This window comes from Oreochromis aureus, linkage group 12 (assembly GCF_013358895.1).
Source record: "Oreochromis aureus strain Israel breed Guangdong linkage group 12, ZZ_aureus, whole genome shotgun sequence".
Taxonomy (NCBI): Eukaryota; Metazoa; Chordata; class Actinopteri; order Cichliformes; family Cichlidae; genus Oreochromis; species Oreochromis aureus.
In genome coordinates this window covers 32,414,988-32,432,493 of record NC_052953.1, presented here as the reverse complement: position 1 = coordinate 32,432,493, position 17,506 = coordinate 32,414,988, and the positions used below count along the sequence as shown (strand labels likewise).

General features: G+C 41.3%; 1 protein-coding gene and 1 long non-coding RNA gene across 2 annotated transcripts in view; one reads left to right on the top strand and one right to left on the bottom strand.

Moving 5' to 3' along the window:
* LOC116322686 (citron Rho-interacting kinase) overlaps positions 1-16,751 on the top strand; it is a 50,857-nt gene extending 34,106 nt beyond the window's left edge. Inside the window, exons 26-41 of the mRNA XM_039620884.1 lie at positions 2,115-2,285; positions 6,419-6,599; positions 7,686-7,774; positions 7,867-7,971; positions 8,081-8,250; positions 10,552-10,632; positions 10,932-11,067; positions 11,390-11,529; positions 11,612-11,704; positions 11,897-12,005; positions 12,130-12,258; positions 12,554-12,634; positions 12,769-12,847; positions 12,938-13,111; positions 13,318-13,606; positions 15,197-16,751. Coding sequence (XP_039476818.1) covers positions 2,115-2,285; positions 6,419-6,599; positions 7,686-7,774; positions 7,867-7,971; positions 8,081-8,250; positions 10,552-10,632; positions 10,932-11,067; positions 11,390-11,529; positions 11,612-11,704; positions 11,897-12,005; positions 12,130-12,258; positions 12,554-12,634; positions 12,769-12,847; positions 12,938-13,111; positions 13,318-13,606; positions 15,197-15,220 — 2,051 coding nt within the window. The 3' untranslated portion in view covers positions 15,221-16,751. The remainder of the gene's footprint in view (positions 1-2,114; positions 2,286-6,418; positions 6,600-7,685; positions 7,775-7,866; positions 7,972-8,080; positions 8,251-10,551; positions 10,633-10,931; positions 11,068-11,389; positions 11,530-11,611; positions 11,705-11,896; positions 12,006-12,129; positions 12,259-12,553; positions 12,635-12,768; positions 12,848-12,937; positions 13,112-13,317; positions 13,607-15,196) is intronic.
* LOC120443088 lies at positions 8,258-12,857 on the bottom strand. The gene is made up of 3 exons (XR_005615124.1): positions 12,786-12,857; positions 12,534-12,661; positions 8,258-10,578 (listed from the first exon to the last, which is right to left on the bottom strand). It is a non-coding gene; the product is annotated as an uncharacterized LOC120443088 (long non-coding RNA).
* Positions 16,752-17,506: the final 755 nt, after the last annotated feature.

The window sequence follows — 17,506 nt, the reverse complement described above, 5'->3', positions numbered from 1 at the left end:
CCAAATTCATGGTTTCTGCAGCTTGGTCTCTTATCTCTCCTCTACTTTGCTACATCCACATCTTTGACAGGCCAGATTTTAAAAGCTCTGCACTTTTACAGTATAAAATGTCAGATCCAAACAGGTTTGTCAGATGAGGCTGAAGAACCTTCAGTGCAGAGCTTTAGAAATCTGAAGCATTTTATCTTGGTTGCTGAAGCGTGTGATTTGCAGAACCCTTCTACTTTATTTAACTCACTTTATTTCCACCTCAAATTCACATCATATACACAAATGTACCATATTAAAAATTCTGCAATGCAAAAACCGCTGTGTGCACTTTAAACCCACACTCTGATCTAAAGGTATTATCTAGCCATTTTGTTAGTCAAGGTTACAACAAGAAAAGAAAAGTCTCATATCTACGTTTTATGTCATAGTGACCTGCTAGTCACAAACAGAAACAACAGAAGCAAGAAAGGAAAGAAAGAAAAAGATGTACAGCTGTCAGTTACAATAGCAAATCTGATGGACACAAACAGCTTTGAGGCCTTGGGGAACAGACACAGGCTCCCTGAGAGCGTCCTGTGTCAGATCCTTTGGGTTCTCTCTGGGATGCCGGATGAGATAACTGCACCTTTGGCTCATTGTTGTGTTCCCCAAGCTGTTCCTAAACAACTTTGCAGTCTGGGGGAAGGCCATTGCTGTCAGTGGGTGCCATTGCCAATGGGCAGGTGTATTTAGTTTGTAACAGCGCTTACCTTGGAGGTTTAACATCCACACGAATACCAGCTGCACAGCAGTTTGGACACTAATGTATGTGTTTCATGCAAGAAGATTAAAGAAGATGCCCAAGTTATTATGATTTATTTTAAATTGCTAGCTCTAATCATAAATAAGTGTAAAATGTACAGAGTTGGAAGGTGCTTTAAAGAACTCATTAATATAGATCACAATCAAAAAGTGAAGTGATGCAGTTAAAATAAAAAGAACATAAATGCTGAACAGTGTGAACGGTATTACAAGTAAAATAAATAAACACGGAAATAAATAAGTCCATAAAGAAGTGATAAGAAGATAAAACACTTTGATCAGTTTTCTGTAAATGTACGTTTGTAATGTAATCTAGATGTAAATGAAAGGTGAGTTTGCGAACATCAGCTGCTTTGTTAGAGAACAGTTAAGGGCTCTGATCAGAGGAACAACCCAGCAGCTCGGTTCCTAGGGTCTGGCTGTAAATTTATAACACAGGAACAAGTTTAAAATCAGCTGAAATAGCTGGATAAAGTAGCTGGTGTATAGTAGCAAAACTGAGAGTGATATGGTGTTGTCTCTTTGATTTTGTTAAAAGTCTGGCAGCTGAGTTTAGGACAGACTGGAGGCGGGGTAAGAAGACCAAGGCTTTACATTTTACTTAAGTCCAATTAAACTGTAATTTGCCTCCATTGCCCTGCTATTAGAATAAAGGTCTAAACAACAGGCCCAGCACGGTGTGATGCTAGGATTTCGGAGCTCATACGTATCTATTAGTGAGATATGGCTCTATTGATTATTCCATTCTACTCATACTATGATTTACTCACTGATTTGGTCTCTTTCATACTTTTCTCATGCAATATCACATTAAGGTAGTTTTGTATGAGAAAAATACAAAAGGGGCCATATTCATCAGTAACTTAGCAACGATATTCAATACGTACACAAAATAAAGGGCTCACGTTTTTCTTTCTTTCCATGTTGGTTGTAGACATACGATTTGTAAATTTCATACTGATTGACATTATTATATCAACAAGTGTGACGTGAAATTTTTTGACCATCTTTAATGCAGAATGCAGATCGCTGATGCTGACTGGATAATGCCTTTAAAATGCTGCAGTGTGTGGGCACAAGCAGAGGGACTGACAAAATGAATAATCTGTTTCAAGCATTTCCGTCTTCAGAGTACTTGCATTAATGCATTTTGCCAAACATGTACCACTCCTTTTGGAAAGCTTTTGTTGTTTTTTTGTTGAACTGATCTCATAGATGGTATGGCATGATGCACTGAGGTTTTGAAGCGATGGATGTACCTGACAGAGTAAGACATGCTGGCGCTGCCTGCCCTCACTGTGTTCCCTGCTGACTGTATTCAGAGTATAGCCGTCGCTTGAAGGACAGTCAGAGAGACAGAGAGAGGGAGAGAGAGAGGGTGATGCACCACAACACACCTCACCGCTTCACAGTGGGACTCAACATGAGAGCTGCCAAGTGTACTGTGTGCCTGGATACTGTGCACTTTGGTCGCCAGGCAGCTACCTGTCTTGGTAAGTTACAATTGTGCTCACAAGGACTATCAACAAACAGTGATGTATACCTTCACATAAACCATTTTTTAACTTCTTGCTATATTACATTTTTTCCCAATTGTTTACACACATTTTCTGGAAACATCCCTCATATTATCAGAACTCTACACACAAATAAAAAAACACACACACACAAAGGGCAAAACCCTTCAATTCTCCTGCAAAATGAAACTTTACATTCAAAATAATGTAATTTCTTCTCAAAATTGTATTTTGTTTTCAAATGACACATGAATAAACATTTATAAGAACCAGTTGAACAGTGATGTGCTTAAAGTCGTCATAATGACTTACTGTAAGCCTTTTGTTCAATGTTACACTTACTACAGACACTACATAGGCCTACATAAGTGCATTGTAAAAGATTTCAGAATGTTTGTATACAAAACACAAATACGTGGTACCAAATATATTTTACTGTATTTTAAAACAATGTACACATTTTCATCCCAACCAACTCAAAGTTGCACATACCGTGGTCTACATATACAAACAACAGACGAATGTACTGAATACAGTTACATTGAAAATAAACAAAAAAAACAACTATGCTGCATCCTCTCTTCTGTTTCTATCTGGCCACAGCACCTCATCCAAATCAAGCAATGTTTGCCGTGGCCAAGAAGCGGAGGAAATATCAGTTAGCATGGCGGCTAACTGATATTAGTCCAGCCATGAATAGCACCAACTGCTATATCTCCACATGCATCTTCCATAGCTTGGAGAAGGGGTATACATGTGTGTGGATTTTGGTCATACACTTTCCATCTCCAGGCAGAAAAAAAATCCTCAAAAGGATTGAGGAATGGAGAATATGGAGGGAGATAAACAAGTAAAAAGCGTGGGTGGGCAGTGTACCAGTTACGAACCAGAGCAGCCCGGTGGAAACTTATGTTGTCCCAAATGACAACATACCTGAGCTGCAATGGGGCAATTTATCTCATCTAAACATATCTGATAAAAAAAAATAAAAGAAAAAAGCAAATAAGAACTAAACTAAAGAAAACCTAAACTGGGAGCAACTACAAAAGCAATACAAAGGAATTTAAAAAACCTGAGTGTAAGAGACATGAAACACAGAATATGGAAGAACTGAACTATGCAACCTGGAACACAGAACAAAGCAAAGAGTGATACACAGACAATCAAGCAACAAACACAGGAAGACAAAGGGCTTAAATACAGAGAGGGATAATGAGGGAAAGAGACACAGGAGGAGAGCACACCTGGGAGCAATCACAAGCAACAAGACCGGGGAAGCAAAACTGAAAACACTAACATAGCACACGAGAGTATCAAAGTAAAACAGGAAACAAGAGACATTCAGAAAACAAAAGAAAGAAAACTTTTACAGTTTTTCTGAATTGCTAAAACACTAAATCCCATTGTAAAAACTAAACTCAACTATGAAAACTCTTTCATCAAATCAATCCCACTGTTGCCAAAATCTTAAACACTATTCATCTGGTTAGGACACCATTTGCAAACCTGAATCTTTCATTTGCCAAAACTCTAAACACATTCTCAAACACAAAACACATTTAGCAGTGTGGTGCACTTGTACCCAGAATGGTGCACACAGGCCACAGAAGTTAAACACAACTAACACACTGTTTTCATCATTAACACACTACCACTCAAAATGGAAAACACATGTTGCAACCTCTTCTTCTTTTGATTCTGATGAGGACTAACCATTGAGTCAAGCTCAAAGATTCTCTGTACACAACAAACCAATTTTAGTTCTGTAAATGAAATAGTATGATGTATACATGTGCTATGTGTACAAGTATACTTATAACTAAATGGTATTTTGGGCAGCCACATGAGGGTGGAAGAACACGCATGCGCTCACAACACCAGGAGACACTTGTTGTGGATATGGGCTGTCAGAATAATGCAATTCGACTGCATGAAATTCGACAGCAGTGGATTATAGAAGACAACATACATGTTGAATCTAGCAAAAAGGAGAAGAAAAGGTCGCAATGTCATAGGTCAGCGTGCCATTATTGAACTGCCTGGTCAGCGTGGTGGAGATGTAACTATCTGTGCTGGCATTAGAAGCTATGGGGTTCTCCACAGTCATGTTACTGTTGGGCCATACAACACCGAACTTCTAGTAACATTCCTGATTGGTCCTGGATGGTGTGTCCACCATACTCTCCCTTTTTTTCACAATAGTGACCACTCCAAGTCTGTATTACGTATCATGTGTGTTTCAGAGTTGGTAACTGGTTCCCTGTCCACCCACGCTTTTTACTTGTTTATCTCCCTCCATATTCTCCATTCCTCAATCCTATTGAGGAATGTTTTTCTGCCTGGAGATGGAAAGTGTATGGCTGAAATCCACACACGTATAGCCGTCGCTGTACCCCCTTCTCCAATATAGCAGTTGATGCTAGTCATGGCTGGATTTGCCAAGCTAAGCGATATTTGCCCTGCTGATCAGCCAGGGAAAACATTGCTTGTGATGTGGATGAGGTGCTGTGGCCAGATAGAAACAGAAGAGAGGATGCAGCATCATTGTTTGTTTTTTTTGTTTTCACTGTAACTGTATTCAGTACATTCGTCTGTTGTTTGTATATGTAGACCACGGTATGTGCAACTTTGAGTTGGTTGGGATGAACACTGTACATTGTTTTTGTGGGAAAATACAGTAAAATATATTTGGTACCACACATTTGTGTTTTGTATACAAACATTCTGAAATCTTTTACAATGCACTTATGTAGGCCTATGTAGTGTCTGTAGTAAGTGTAACACTGAACAAAAAAGGCTTACATTAAGTCATTATGATGTCTGGAGAAGAAGTAGTCATAGTGTTTTACATTAAGCACATCAGTGTTTAACTGGTTCTTATAAATGTCTATTCATGTGATGGTTTGTGTGTGTCATTTGAAAACAAAACGCCATTTTGACAAGAAATTACATTGTTTTGAATGTAGAGTTTCATTTTGCAGGAGAATTGAATGGTTTTTTATTTGTGTGTAGAGTTCTGACAATATGAGGGATGTTTTCAGGAAATCTGTGTAAACAATTGGGAAAAAACTGTATGTTACTGTCTCTCCATCTTCTATTTGCCAGACTGAACCCTGCTTCATCTTTCAAAATATATCTCATGCAAGTTTCCATGAAATCCAGTTCAAACACTCTCAATAATAGATAATAGATAAGTAGTGATACAGAAAGACAGACTTATGAGATAGTGTATTTACACTATATGCACACCAGATATATGTGCATTACAATATATAACTACAGTACTGCAAGAGTACCATCTGCAACAACCTAGCCAACAGTAACAGTAGGCCTATGGGCCTAGAATTGTACTAGAAGAGTCGCTGGTTACAGGTTACACTCGCACATACTGATCACATCATTAGAAACATGTGTGTTCAGTTGTGAGTTGCTGTGTGTAAAAGATGACAGCTGTGTTGAAGTTGTGTTCACATTTTGCTGCCAGTGTTTATAGTTTTGCAACACACATGTGAAATGTGTTTAGTGACTAAGAATATGTTTAAGGTTTTGAAAAAAAGAGTGTATGAGTTTTGCAAATTGTGTCTAAGTACCTGAACCGTGTTTAAGGTTTGGCCAAAAGAGTGTTTGATTCGAAAAATAGGTTTAGGCCACTAAGAATTTGTCTTAGAGAATGGAGTCTAGTGTTTTACCAATTCAGAAAAACTGTGATAAGACCAAAGTTGACATTAGCCTTTCTGTATGTGTTTTGAAGTTTTCCGTTTTACAATGAAAGTCACTATTCTGGGTTTTATTAAGCTGAACACCCTGGTGACAGCTGCTTGTGCTGTTACCTAACACTCCTGATACCTTATGCCCTGCAAAAATAACAGCATTTCATCTTTGAATCTTTACATCAGTGAACACATATACAAAATGTTCAGTCTTTGATGGTTTGGAGATGTTTAACAGCTAGCAAACACAAGCTTTTTTCACAAGAAAAGGGCATTTTTATGAACAGATAAACCTACTGTGCATTCTCCTTACACTGATAATGTTAACACTCTCTCCTTTTAGACTGGCGGTGTCAGTAGTGTCGCTCTGCTCTCTTTAACAATGTTCTTTCTCCTCAGAATGCCATGCTTTGTGCCACCCGAAATGCTCCCCCTGCCTTCCAGCCACATGCGGCATGTCCAGTGACTGCTCCCTGCATCTGTCTGAGGGCCTGTGTCGAGATAAAAGCAGCGCTCCGGGCCAGCAGCTGAAAGAGGCCGGCGGACACATGCACTTGGAGGGCTGGATGAAACAGCCCAGGTTAGCTGTGGACACAGTGGTGTCTAACTCAATCTTTGCTCACTTGCATTATTATATATCAAGACCGTCCTGCCGGAACAGCTGCACATAAATCTGCAGTTCTAATGTGCAGACTTCACACATACCCGTTTTTAAAACCTCCAGCAGTGAGATGGAGATGAATGTGAGACACAATTTAACAAAATCTGACAAATTAGAGCATTATAGTGTAAATATTATCAAGCTTATATTTTTAATATTAGTAGTAGTAAAAGTACAAATTTTCAAACTTTTTTTTTGCCTTTTTTTCTGTAATTCTCCAGTTCTCAGTTTCACTTTGTGTTACTATGTTACTATGTTACATTTCACAACGGTAGAGATTTACAAACGAGGAGTGTCTGTATAAATATCAACAAGAGTGGGTACCTCACACAGCTTTCTATACATCTGGTCCCTGATGTTTCGTATGTACAGTCATGTGAAAAAGAAATGATACCCAGGACGGCAAAGTTATCTCAGGACTCACCTGGTCTTTAGCAGATCTTCTAGTTAAGTAAATACTAAATTAGGTAATTAACATATTGTATACGTCATCAACAAAAACTTAATAAATCAAACAATAGTTCAGCCAATATACAGAAACAGTGTGTGGAAAAACAAAGTCCACCTGTACTCAATGAAGAGGGAAAGTAGCAGCCAGCTGCTGCTAATCACATATATTGATTAATTGATGATCAGCAAGTGAGAGCAACTCACATGCTCACAGCTGTAAAAGCAGAAGTTTTGGAACATTTGAGTGTGTGTTACAGTGTCAAAGAGGAAAGACATCAGTGATGATCTTAAAGAAGCAACCTGCCAATCTGGGAAGGACTACAAGTTACATACATTTCCATACAATATGAAGTCTGTCATTCTACAGTGAGGGAGATGTATGCACCCATGTCCTCTAACTGATCAGGTGGCCTGATGTTACTGAGAACAACTCCTCATATGCCCTCACAATAATACTCTGTCTAGTAAAATCCACTCATTTGGTACTTGAGCCTGTTTGAACTAAACCACCATCTATCTTCACTGTGGTTTTGTTGTCGTCTTATGTTTTTGCAGGAATGGCAAACGAGGCCAGGGCTGGGAGAGGAAATATGTGGTCCTGGATGGGACTAAAATATCCATCTATGAGATAGAGCCCAGAGAAGGTGACATGTTTAGCTGTCTGGATTTTTAGATAGATGGAAAGTTATTAGAGTGGGCACCAGTGCTTATGAATCTCCTTATGTGTGTTGCTCAGAGTCAGTGAAACCACTGGAGGAGTTTGATCTGTGTCTGTCAGATGGAGAGGTGGTGGTTCATGGAGCAGTGGGAGCATCTGAACTACCAAACACTGCCAAGTCAGGTAGATGTGAAGTGTACCAGGCAACCTTTGCCTTCCCAATGTTGTTCAAAAGTCTGTCAAATATTAATCATTTGAAGTCGTGTCATACTTTATTCTCTGTGTGTGTCAGATGTTCCTTATGTCCTAAAGCTGGAGTCACGCTGTCACACTCCCTGTTGGCCTGGTCAGGCTGTTTACTTCATGGCTCCCAGTTTCCCAGACAAACAGCGCTGGGTGGCTGTGATGGAGTCTGTGGTGGCTGCGGGCCGAGCCTCCCGGGAGAAGGCAGAGGCTGACGCAGTGAGTATCTCTGGAGCAGGCGAACGCAACCCGGGGCAGCTCGCTCTCTGTCTTTAAGGTCTGCTGACTCAATTCATATCCGGCCGTGGTCACAGCTGTCGCGTCTGTGGTCATAAACTTGATATTTGACTGTGTTGGTGCTATTCACCATGAGCAGATTTCCCCTCCGTAGTCTATTTAAGACGTAGGCTTCGAGTTTAAAGTTTAACGGGTAGTTTCGCTTATGTGCGTCATTAATTGTCCCTTTCTCCTCTCTTCTTTTCTCTTTCTCTCCTCTCTCTTTGTCTCTCTCGCCTGTGTTTGTTGCTTTTTCATCGTGACACATTGTATGTCCGGCATATGGGCGTGTTTTGTCGATTTGCTCTATTCCTACCCATGTGTCACTGCACACATAGGCTGCTGTGTCCAAAAGACAAATGGTTCTGTCTCCACTGGTCCAGGTAAACAGTTAGACATGAGACATTCTGACACACACGAGCGCTGCACATCCTACACGAGGCACGCTGTAGTGCATGAGTCTGTCATTTTGTTGGCTGTCACCTGCCCCCCACCCTGCTGTCACTTCACTTGCTGTGACCACTTCTCACTTTCACTCTCCTTTGCTGTATCCTGTACAAACTCTCAAATATTCTTCCCTGTCTCCAATGTCCTTTTTTCTAACCACAGTACACAAATACTCGCCAAGATGTCTGATCATCTTTGGGTTGAATCTCTGCAGCTGTCCTGTCCGGAGGAGCAGGGATCGCACTGCCGAGTTTTACCTGTTTGTGTACTTGTATGCGTTGTTACCTCTGCCCTTTCTGCACACTCTTCTGAGGCTGGGACTCAAGTCACTTGACTTAACCAAGAGACGCAAGTCATATTTGTACAAATCTTTTAAAAACAACAACAACATAAGAATCTATAGAATCTGTAGGTGAAGGAGAAGGTTTGTGCACTGGAACCTGGAACCTGTTTGTAGTGAGAATTCTCTGACCAGTCAAATCCGAACATGTTTTGGCTGCATGCTGGTAAAGAGTCAGTGTGGAGGAAAAACGAGGGACTGTATTTGCTGAAATACAACCTTGGAATCATTAGCTTTTTTTTTTCAATGACATTTTAGCTTTTTATGAACTTATTAAACACTTATCTGCATTCATAAACAAAAACTGGTAAACACAACACAAGTCTTGAACTGAAAAGCCATTATCTGCTGTCTGGATATCCTAGCTGCACCAAAATTGCTGAAATACTGTCTATTGCCCCAAATGCCTGTAAATTGCATACAAGGTGTCACACAGTTGAATTAAACCTTTACTTTAAATTACTTCAAACTAATGTTGTCTAAGTAATTTTTTCTCATTCTCATTAACTTGTAAATTCAGGTTGATATGAGTGAAACAACGAGTGAAACCTCACGTGTCAGTCATGGAGTGCATCTGAAGTCACTTTATGCCTGACTCTGTAAATGGCAATGCTCATTCTTCATAATTTACTCTATTTATGGACCAATCCCTGAAACTGTATAAGCACTATGAATGTGATGGACATGAGCTTAGTACATCTGTCATCCATATAAATCAGCACAGATCCGATTGGGTACACAGGCGAGTGAGGCCTAAAGCTTGCTACTGTATTTCTACCCAATCCCTTAAGAAGTTCAAATTCCTATCAAACTCAATTATTATTATAATAATATTAATAGTTTAAGTTGCTATGGCAACTGTCCTAATCTGCTTGACCCTCTCATGTCAGCTTGCAGCTGTATGTATCTGATGTAATTCTGTTGTATATGTATAGAAGGCATCAGCAGCGTATGAGCTGGAAGACTGATTCAGTAATGAGGAAGCCGGCGGTGAAGCTGATTACAGTGTTAATAATGACTCTTGTTTAAACGCAGTAGAGCTTGTAGACTTTGATCCTTTCACTCTGATCATTTGTGTAAACATTACATTTTTGCAATCTGTACATGACCACTGGTAAAATATTTACTTCATTTATTCATTTCAAATGTAAAATCTTGTTCTCAGCTTCGTAGGAGTTGCACACGTTTATTAAAAGTATCTTTTATTCCCTTTAATGCTGACAAGTTATACAAAATTACTTTATTACATATGAAAGCCTCATCTCTTTGGTACTGTAGAGCCTCTGAATAAAACAGCTGAAGACCGCTTGTGACTTGGTCCCACGTCTGACACTGTGACTCTGAACCCAGTCCTCCAGCCATCCAGCCCCTCCCGTCCTGCTCCTCTGTTCCCTCCTACCCAAGGTCACGTGGAGGTCGTGATCCAGCTGACCCCTCACCTCTCTCTGTTCTTTCAGAAGCTGCTGGGAAACTCTCTGCTGAAGCTGGAGGGAGATGACAGGCTGGACATTAACTGCACCCTTCCGCTCACAGATCAGGTAGGAATATGTTTTATATCCTATAAATAATATTCTTATGTAACTACATATATATTTATTAGAAAATATGTGTTGGCCATGCATATAAAATATGTTTACTTCTTAATTGTGTATTTCAAGCATTAGAAAAAGACATGATCTGCATTTGCAGGTGTATTCAGGAGAAGAACGATTTATTGGAGCATGGAGCAGATGCTTGGGGCTCTCTGCCAGGATTTGCCACATGTTGCTCCAGTTTGAGATGTCACCACGTTCACCTGAATATTTATGTTTTTTTGTGTTTCGCTGCTCTGCTGCAGATCGTTCTGGTGGGCTCTGAAGAGGGGCTGTATGCGCTGAATGTTATCAAGAACTCCCTGACTCACATTCCTGGCCTGGGGTCGGTCTTTCAGATCTACATCATCAAAGAGCAGGAGAAACTGCTGATGATTGTTGGTAAGAGACCCAGCTTTGGTATTTTCAGTAGAAAATAAATGTCTGCTGAGCAGCAGGAGTCGACTCTGGATTTTCGTTCGCTCAGACATTCACAGTGACGGTCGTAAATCAAAAGGTTAATATCTGCTGCCATTACGAATAACTGGCATAATTGATGAAGTGCAATTATTATGCATCATTTAAACTGAAAGGTCGCTCTGCCATACTAATAACTTTGGAGAAACTTGTAAATATCTTGTTACACAAGACAGCAGGGTGGCTTAAAAGTGACTAATGTCTTTATCCTTGAACATCAGCTATGTGTAATGTCTGTGTGCTGCAGGGGACGAGCGAGCGCTGTGTCTGGTGGAGATTAAAAGAGTGAAGCAGTCTCTGGCCCAGTCCCACCTGCCTAGCCAGTCTGAACTGGCTCCATACATCTTTGAGACTGTGAAAGGCTGCCATCTGTTTGCTGCAGGAAGAGTAGGTCTTCTGTCTTTGCATGAATGCTGTTTTCATGCTTGCAATGTGATTGTACATAAGAGCGTGTGCATTCTCTTTGCAGATAGACAACACGCCTTGTATATGTGCTGCAATGCCAAACAAAATAACCATTCTGCGCTACAATGAAAATCTTAACAAATACTGCATTCGCAAGGTGAGTATGACTGGGGTTCACACTACAGTCTTTTATACTGTTGAAAGTATGTCATGCTTTTTTTCTTTTGACCAAACAAAAACAACATCTGGTTTTAAAGTGGATAAGTCTTCTACATTCAAAACATTTTCTACTACTAGATGTGCTTCAAAGTACTGGCTTTCCCTCACCTCCTAATTCTTTACCTCACAGGAAATTGAAACTCTGGAGCCCTGCAGCTGCATCCATCTGACCAGTTACAGCATCATCATCGGCACAAACAAGTTCTACGAGATTGAAATGAAGCAATTTGTACTTGAAGGTGAAGTACTTCTTTATGCCTTTAATGCTTCCAGGATCAAATCAGTTACCAGCCAGTCACAGGATGATATTTTACAGTTGTTGGATCACTGTGTGGCTTTTAACCTCAGCTTTTTCCGCTGCAGAATTCTTGGACAAGAATGACGTTTCGCTGGCCCCGGCTGTGTTTGCAGCCTCGTCTCACAGTTTTCCCATCGCCATCATGCAGGTGGCCAGCAGCATGCAGAAGGAGGAATATCTTCTGTGTTTTCACGGTAAATCCGAAGGAACTGAGCTCCATGAGCTTATGAGATATGATTAGTCAAGTCAGTGCAACAGAAGGAGTTTTTCTTCTGACTTCGCTAGATCGAAACATGTTTCAGGCTCCAAGTGTTTTACATTTTCAGCTGGGCGAATGTGTTTTACACGTGCATCCTGTCGTGCTAGTAGTACTGCAGTTTCAGAAGCACAAACTCTTCTTATCCCAGGATTTTTAAGGCATTATTTGCATAGTGGTTACCACTCTCACACTCCAAAGACATGCACTTACTGGGGTTGTTTCTATGGCAGAGTTTGGAGTGTTCGTGGACTCGTATGGACGAAGAAGCCGCACCGAGGAAATCAAGTGGAGCCGTTTGCCTCTGTCGTTTGGTAACGGTTGCTTCTTTCATCCTTATTCTCTCATTGGATTAAAAAAAACAAACAAACATTAAACTGTACCAAATCCACTTTGTAAAGGTACCTTTTATAAGACTAAATAATTGTGTCTGTGTCGTCTGATGCAGCCTACAGAGAGCCCTACCTGTTTGTCACCTACTTCAACTCCTTGGATGTCATTGAGGTGCAGGGGCACGCTGCTCTGGGGTGAGACACAGTGGCCTCTTTGTGTCACATTTTACACTCGTTGAGTTTACTTGTCAGCTGCATTTCCCTCAATTTGGTCTTTTCTTCCAGTCCTACAGTGCTGGCACACCTAGATATCCCAAATCCGCGTTACCTGGGCCCAGCTATTTCCTCTGGGGCAATTTACCTCGCCTCCTCCTACCAGAACAAACTGCGGGTCATCTGCTGTAAGGGAAGTCTGATCAGAGAGTCTGGGGAGCTCCAGAGGACCGGGTCCAGTCGAGGGTCAGTTCACTCTGTCATGTTTGCTCACTTTAATCCAGTTTAAACAAACAAAAAATGATATTTCAGTGACAGTCGGAGTAAAACATTCAAACACAAAATAAATCACCTAAAAATTCCTGAACGCTTGTAGTGTCTGCTAAAAATCACTGGAGGGTTGGTTTTACTATATCTGCTACCATCCATGGTGTTTTGTTTTTTGTTAACAGGAGTCCCAGTAAGCGGTGTCCGCCCACCTACACAGAGCACATCACTAAGCGTCTGACCTCAGGCCCCGGCAGCCATGACGGCTTGCATCGGGAGCCGAGCACCCCACATCGTTATCGGGAGGGCCGCACAGAGTTCAGAAGAGACAAGTCTCCTGCCCGGCCTCTGGACCGGGAGAAGTCACCAGGCAGGGTGTTGGACAGCCGCAGGGAGAGGTCTCCTGGCAGATTCGGAGACAGCACTCGACTCCACGCTGGCTCTGTCCGAACCCAGCTCGCACCTGTTAACAAGGTATGCAGAAGTGTCAGGTCGGCCTGAGGAAGCGCTAAGGAAAAATTATGAACAAAATCAAGCTGCCCTTCTGGTAGAAAGGGCATCCAGATATTTAATGAGCACTTTGTGTCTTGGATTTGATCACAGACAAACAAAGTCCTATTCTTGATATGGTAACACAAAGCTGTTCTGCTGAATGTGGATACATCATTCTGACATGTTTTGTCTCCAGATGTCTTCTCCCCGGTTATTTCTATCAATGTGCAGAAAAACACAGTTTATATCTGTAAAGTGTGGAGAATGTTGCACTTTCACAAAGTCTTCTGAAGAGGCTGAAGCTCCAGCAGCGCTTGTGGTATAAAGAGCAACCTTACTGCTTAGTCAGCGTGTTTCAGGTCCTCCTGATGAAGACTGCAAGCAAAAACCTTGCTCTTTATGCTGCAGTGTTGCTGCTGGAGCTTCTGACTCTTTAGATGTTTCACAAACCTCTGCCCTGTCTGAGCACAGATACATTAAAACAATTATGCACATAACCACACACACACAGTAGGTTATTTTGATTTGAACAAAGTGACTCTGTAGACAGGCGTACACAGGTGTGTGCTATGAGGAAGGTTCATCATTATAGCATCTCCAGCTTACAATAGAAGGCAACTGTTGTTGTTATTTGGCACTATATCAATAAAACTGAATTGAAATGAAATGAATGAAATAGGCTGGATCTCTTTTTCCATATCTAACAAGTTACTGTCTGCAGATGAAGTGCTGAACTATAGGTGAAATACACAACACAGGCTAAAGGCAAAACAGCTGATGTGTGAGGATGCAGAGAAATACTACATGAATGTGTTTGTGCTTTAAGCGCAGAGTTCAGTAAGACTGGGAGAAAGCAATGTGAATTCAAAAGCTGTGTCACTGCCCAGCATCAGGAAAAGCATCACCTCTGATTAGAGTTGCAGATTTTATTAAAATACTCCAGGCTGTGTAAGACAAACTGCGACCCCAGTGGTGTGAGAGCAGGTAAAGAACAAATTTTTAATAAATGAATTCAAAAAACGAAATTAGACTCTCTCTTTTTTTTAAGGTTAATGTGAACGAGGCTCAGTTGCCCTGTTTGAGGATAGATAATATTAAGTATTGTAACATGCAGACATTATCCAAGGCACTGCAGTCCCATTATGAGCTGCCTCTTGAGACCTTTTCCTTTTCATAGTGTGGAACAGATCTGATAATAGAAGTCAAAATCAAATAAACGGGGGGGGGGGGACCCTTTAAAGTGTGTGCACACTGCTGAGGACAAAAAACCCTATGATATGCACCTTGTACTGGGATTCCCTGCTTCTCTCCCGGTGTTCCAAATAAATATTCCTAGCAGCAACGATCAGATGCAAAATAAGACAAGCTTTTGTTGTTAAATTTAGCAGTTTGCTGTAAACTTTAGTAAATCATGTTTGTACGATTCATTTAAATACATCCAGTAAGGCCAGTCAGACCTTTAGTCTCACAACTGATGCTGCAGCTCTTTAGTAAATACAGACAACGCCAAACTGTTCATGATGTTTAACCCACAGTAACACGCTTTGACCTTTGCCCTTAATCTGTTTGCAGGTGTGGGATCAGTCGTCAGTGTGAATCCACTTGCTGCTCCTGACTGGAGGTTGTAGAGAACCAACTGGAAAAGCCCTTATTCCACCCTGAGTGCAAGCACACACACAGAGACACACACACACACACACACACACACACACACACACACACAGCCACATTGCCTGTACATAGTGCAGCGTCAGTTCCTCGTTCAACCTCACAAAAACCTGCAACGGGAGAGGTCTCCTGTGACAATCCTCTTGACACGTGCTTTGATGGGAGTTATCCCGCAGTAGATTTGGTGGCAGGGAACCTACGCTGATCTACAGAAGCTACTTTCTATCTCCTCAGAGTTGTAAATATTGCTGTCGGAGTTTTTATAGATAAAAGGGAAGAGTCGGCTGGTAAAGCCATGTCTATTTTTTTTAAAAAATGAGTTTCTAAAGATGTTGCAGGGAGATTAATGCTGTCGCTGGCTAGGACGTACAATATCAACCTTACATAAGAATCTGAAATATCACATGGTTTTTTTCTCCGTTAAGAGAATTAAACTGACATTTAATTACTTTCATAGCTCACTAACGGAAGGGAGAGCTGAGGAGGCAACACTTTGCACACGAGACTGGATTTGATCAGAAGTTTAAAAGCTCATTTTTGTTACACGACCAGATCAACCGTGTGGTCTTCTTGACTGAATAGCCTTTGATATATAACTGCATACGAGTGCTTTGACCGTCGTTGTCCGGCCATACTTTGTAAAACAATTATTAAGCAGTGTTTCGCTCCAAGTGTTCCTTGTGTTGTTTTTAGCAAACCTAAGAAAGAAACACGCAGCTCTGCCTCCGATGCCGGACGCCGTGCTGTCAGGCTGGCTCAAAGCGCCTCAGCTTGCTCTTAGTCCGCTGCTGCCGATTATGGTACAGATGTCATGTTTCTGTGCAGTGATATGAAGTCTAGTAACCGTCAGGGGTCGTCACTTGCTAGTATCGTTTCTTTAGAGGCAGCAAGACCACCTCCACTCATCACATCAGTGAGCATGACTAACTTAGAGCAGCACTGTCGCTTTTTGATCGATTCTCTTGGTTGTTCTTTTCTGTCATGTACTCACTTGAATTTGCATTATATAAGTAGAAATTGATGTTAGACAGTGTAACTTAAGATTTTCTTGATTTTTAGAGCTGTATAACAGTACACGCATTAAACATGATTCCAGTGTCTGTTTTCTTCTTTGTGCGCTCTCAGTTGCAGATTCTCCACCACAGCAACTTGTGTCAGTGAAAGCAGGCATCATCTAGCAAGCAAACAGTCACAGAGCTTCATCTTCTAGTTTATTTATTCCTTTAATTCTACAACAATGTAATGCTCTTTAAAAGGAAATCCAAAACAGAACAAAATATTCAGACTGAACAAGGAGCACTTGTTGTTACAGGAATTTGCTATGTACAGCCATACACTCGACAGACGTGAGAAGGTTCAAAGTGCTTAACAGAGGGGGAGGGGGAAAAAAACAAAAACAAAAACAAAAGAAAAGCACGAGTGATCCCTTTGTGAGAGACCCGTAATAAAAACTGCTTGGCACCAGTGATCCACTTTGATGCATTTATACTGAGACCACGATTAGTCGATAAAATTACTGACTATCAAAATCGGCACCAGGCTCCACCAAAGAGACACGCAGTGGCACACTGCAATGCTTTCATAGATGCAACAATGGCGGCAGCTAGTTACTTTATACTCTTATTATTCACAACACCTCATGTGACTACTGGGCCACACCTCATGCACTGGGCCATTGCAGTGATGCCTCTAAAAGCAAGTCAGCGTGAGTGGGGGGGGGGACAAACACCCCCCCCCCAACATATGCATGCTGGGGGTGGGGACACAGCAACGTGTTAACTGAAGCCCATATTACCAGCCCCTCCAACACACACACAGATCTGTCCATAGCTCCATCATGCTGTTGCAATACTGAAAAGCACACTTTCAGTTTCACTTTACTCAGATGCACCCTGTGGCAGTGTTTACTTAATGTCATGTGCAAATAAACAGCCTTTCCTCTCCTTTGAGACCATTCACATTCATGGATTGTTGAACAAGACGTCCCTGTGACGGTGGTGAAACTAGAAAATGGGAACTCACGCTGCTGGTCGTCAATGTGGGGAAGGTCAAAAAGCTTTGGCTTCACAAGGGAGTGTGGAGTCTTAGAATAAATTGTCTATTTGGACACTATTGCTCCATTTTGTTGCCATCGGATCTAGTTTGTGGAATTGACTCGTCTTATGCGAGAGGGCCAAAATAATGTATTTCAGTTCTCTTTGAAAGACTAAAGGT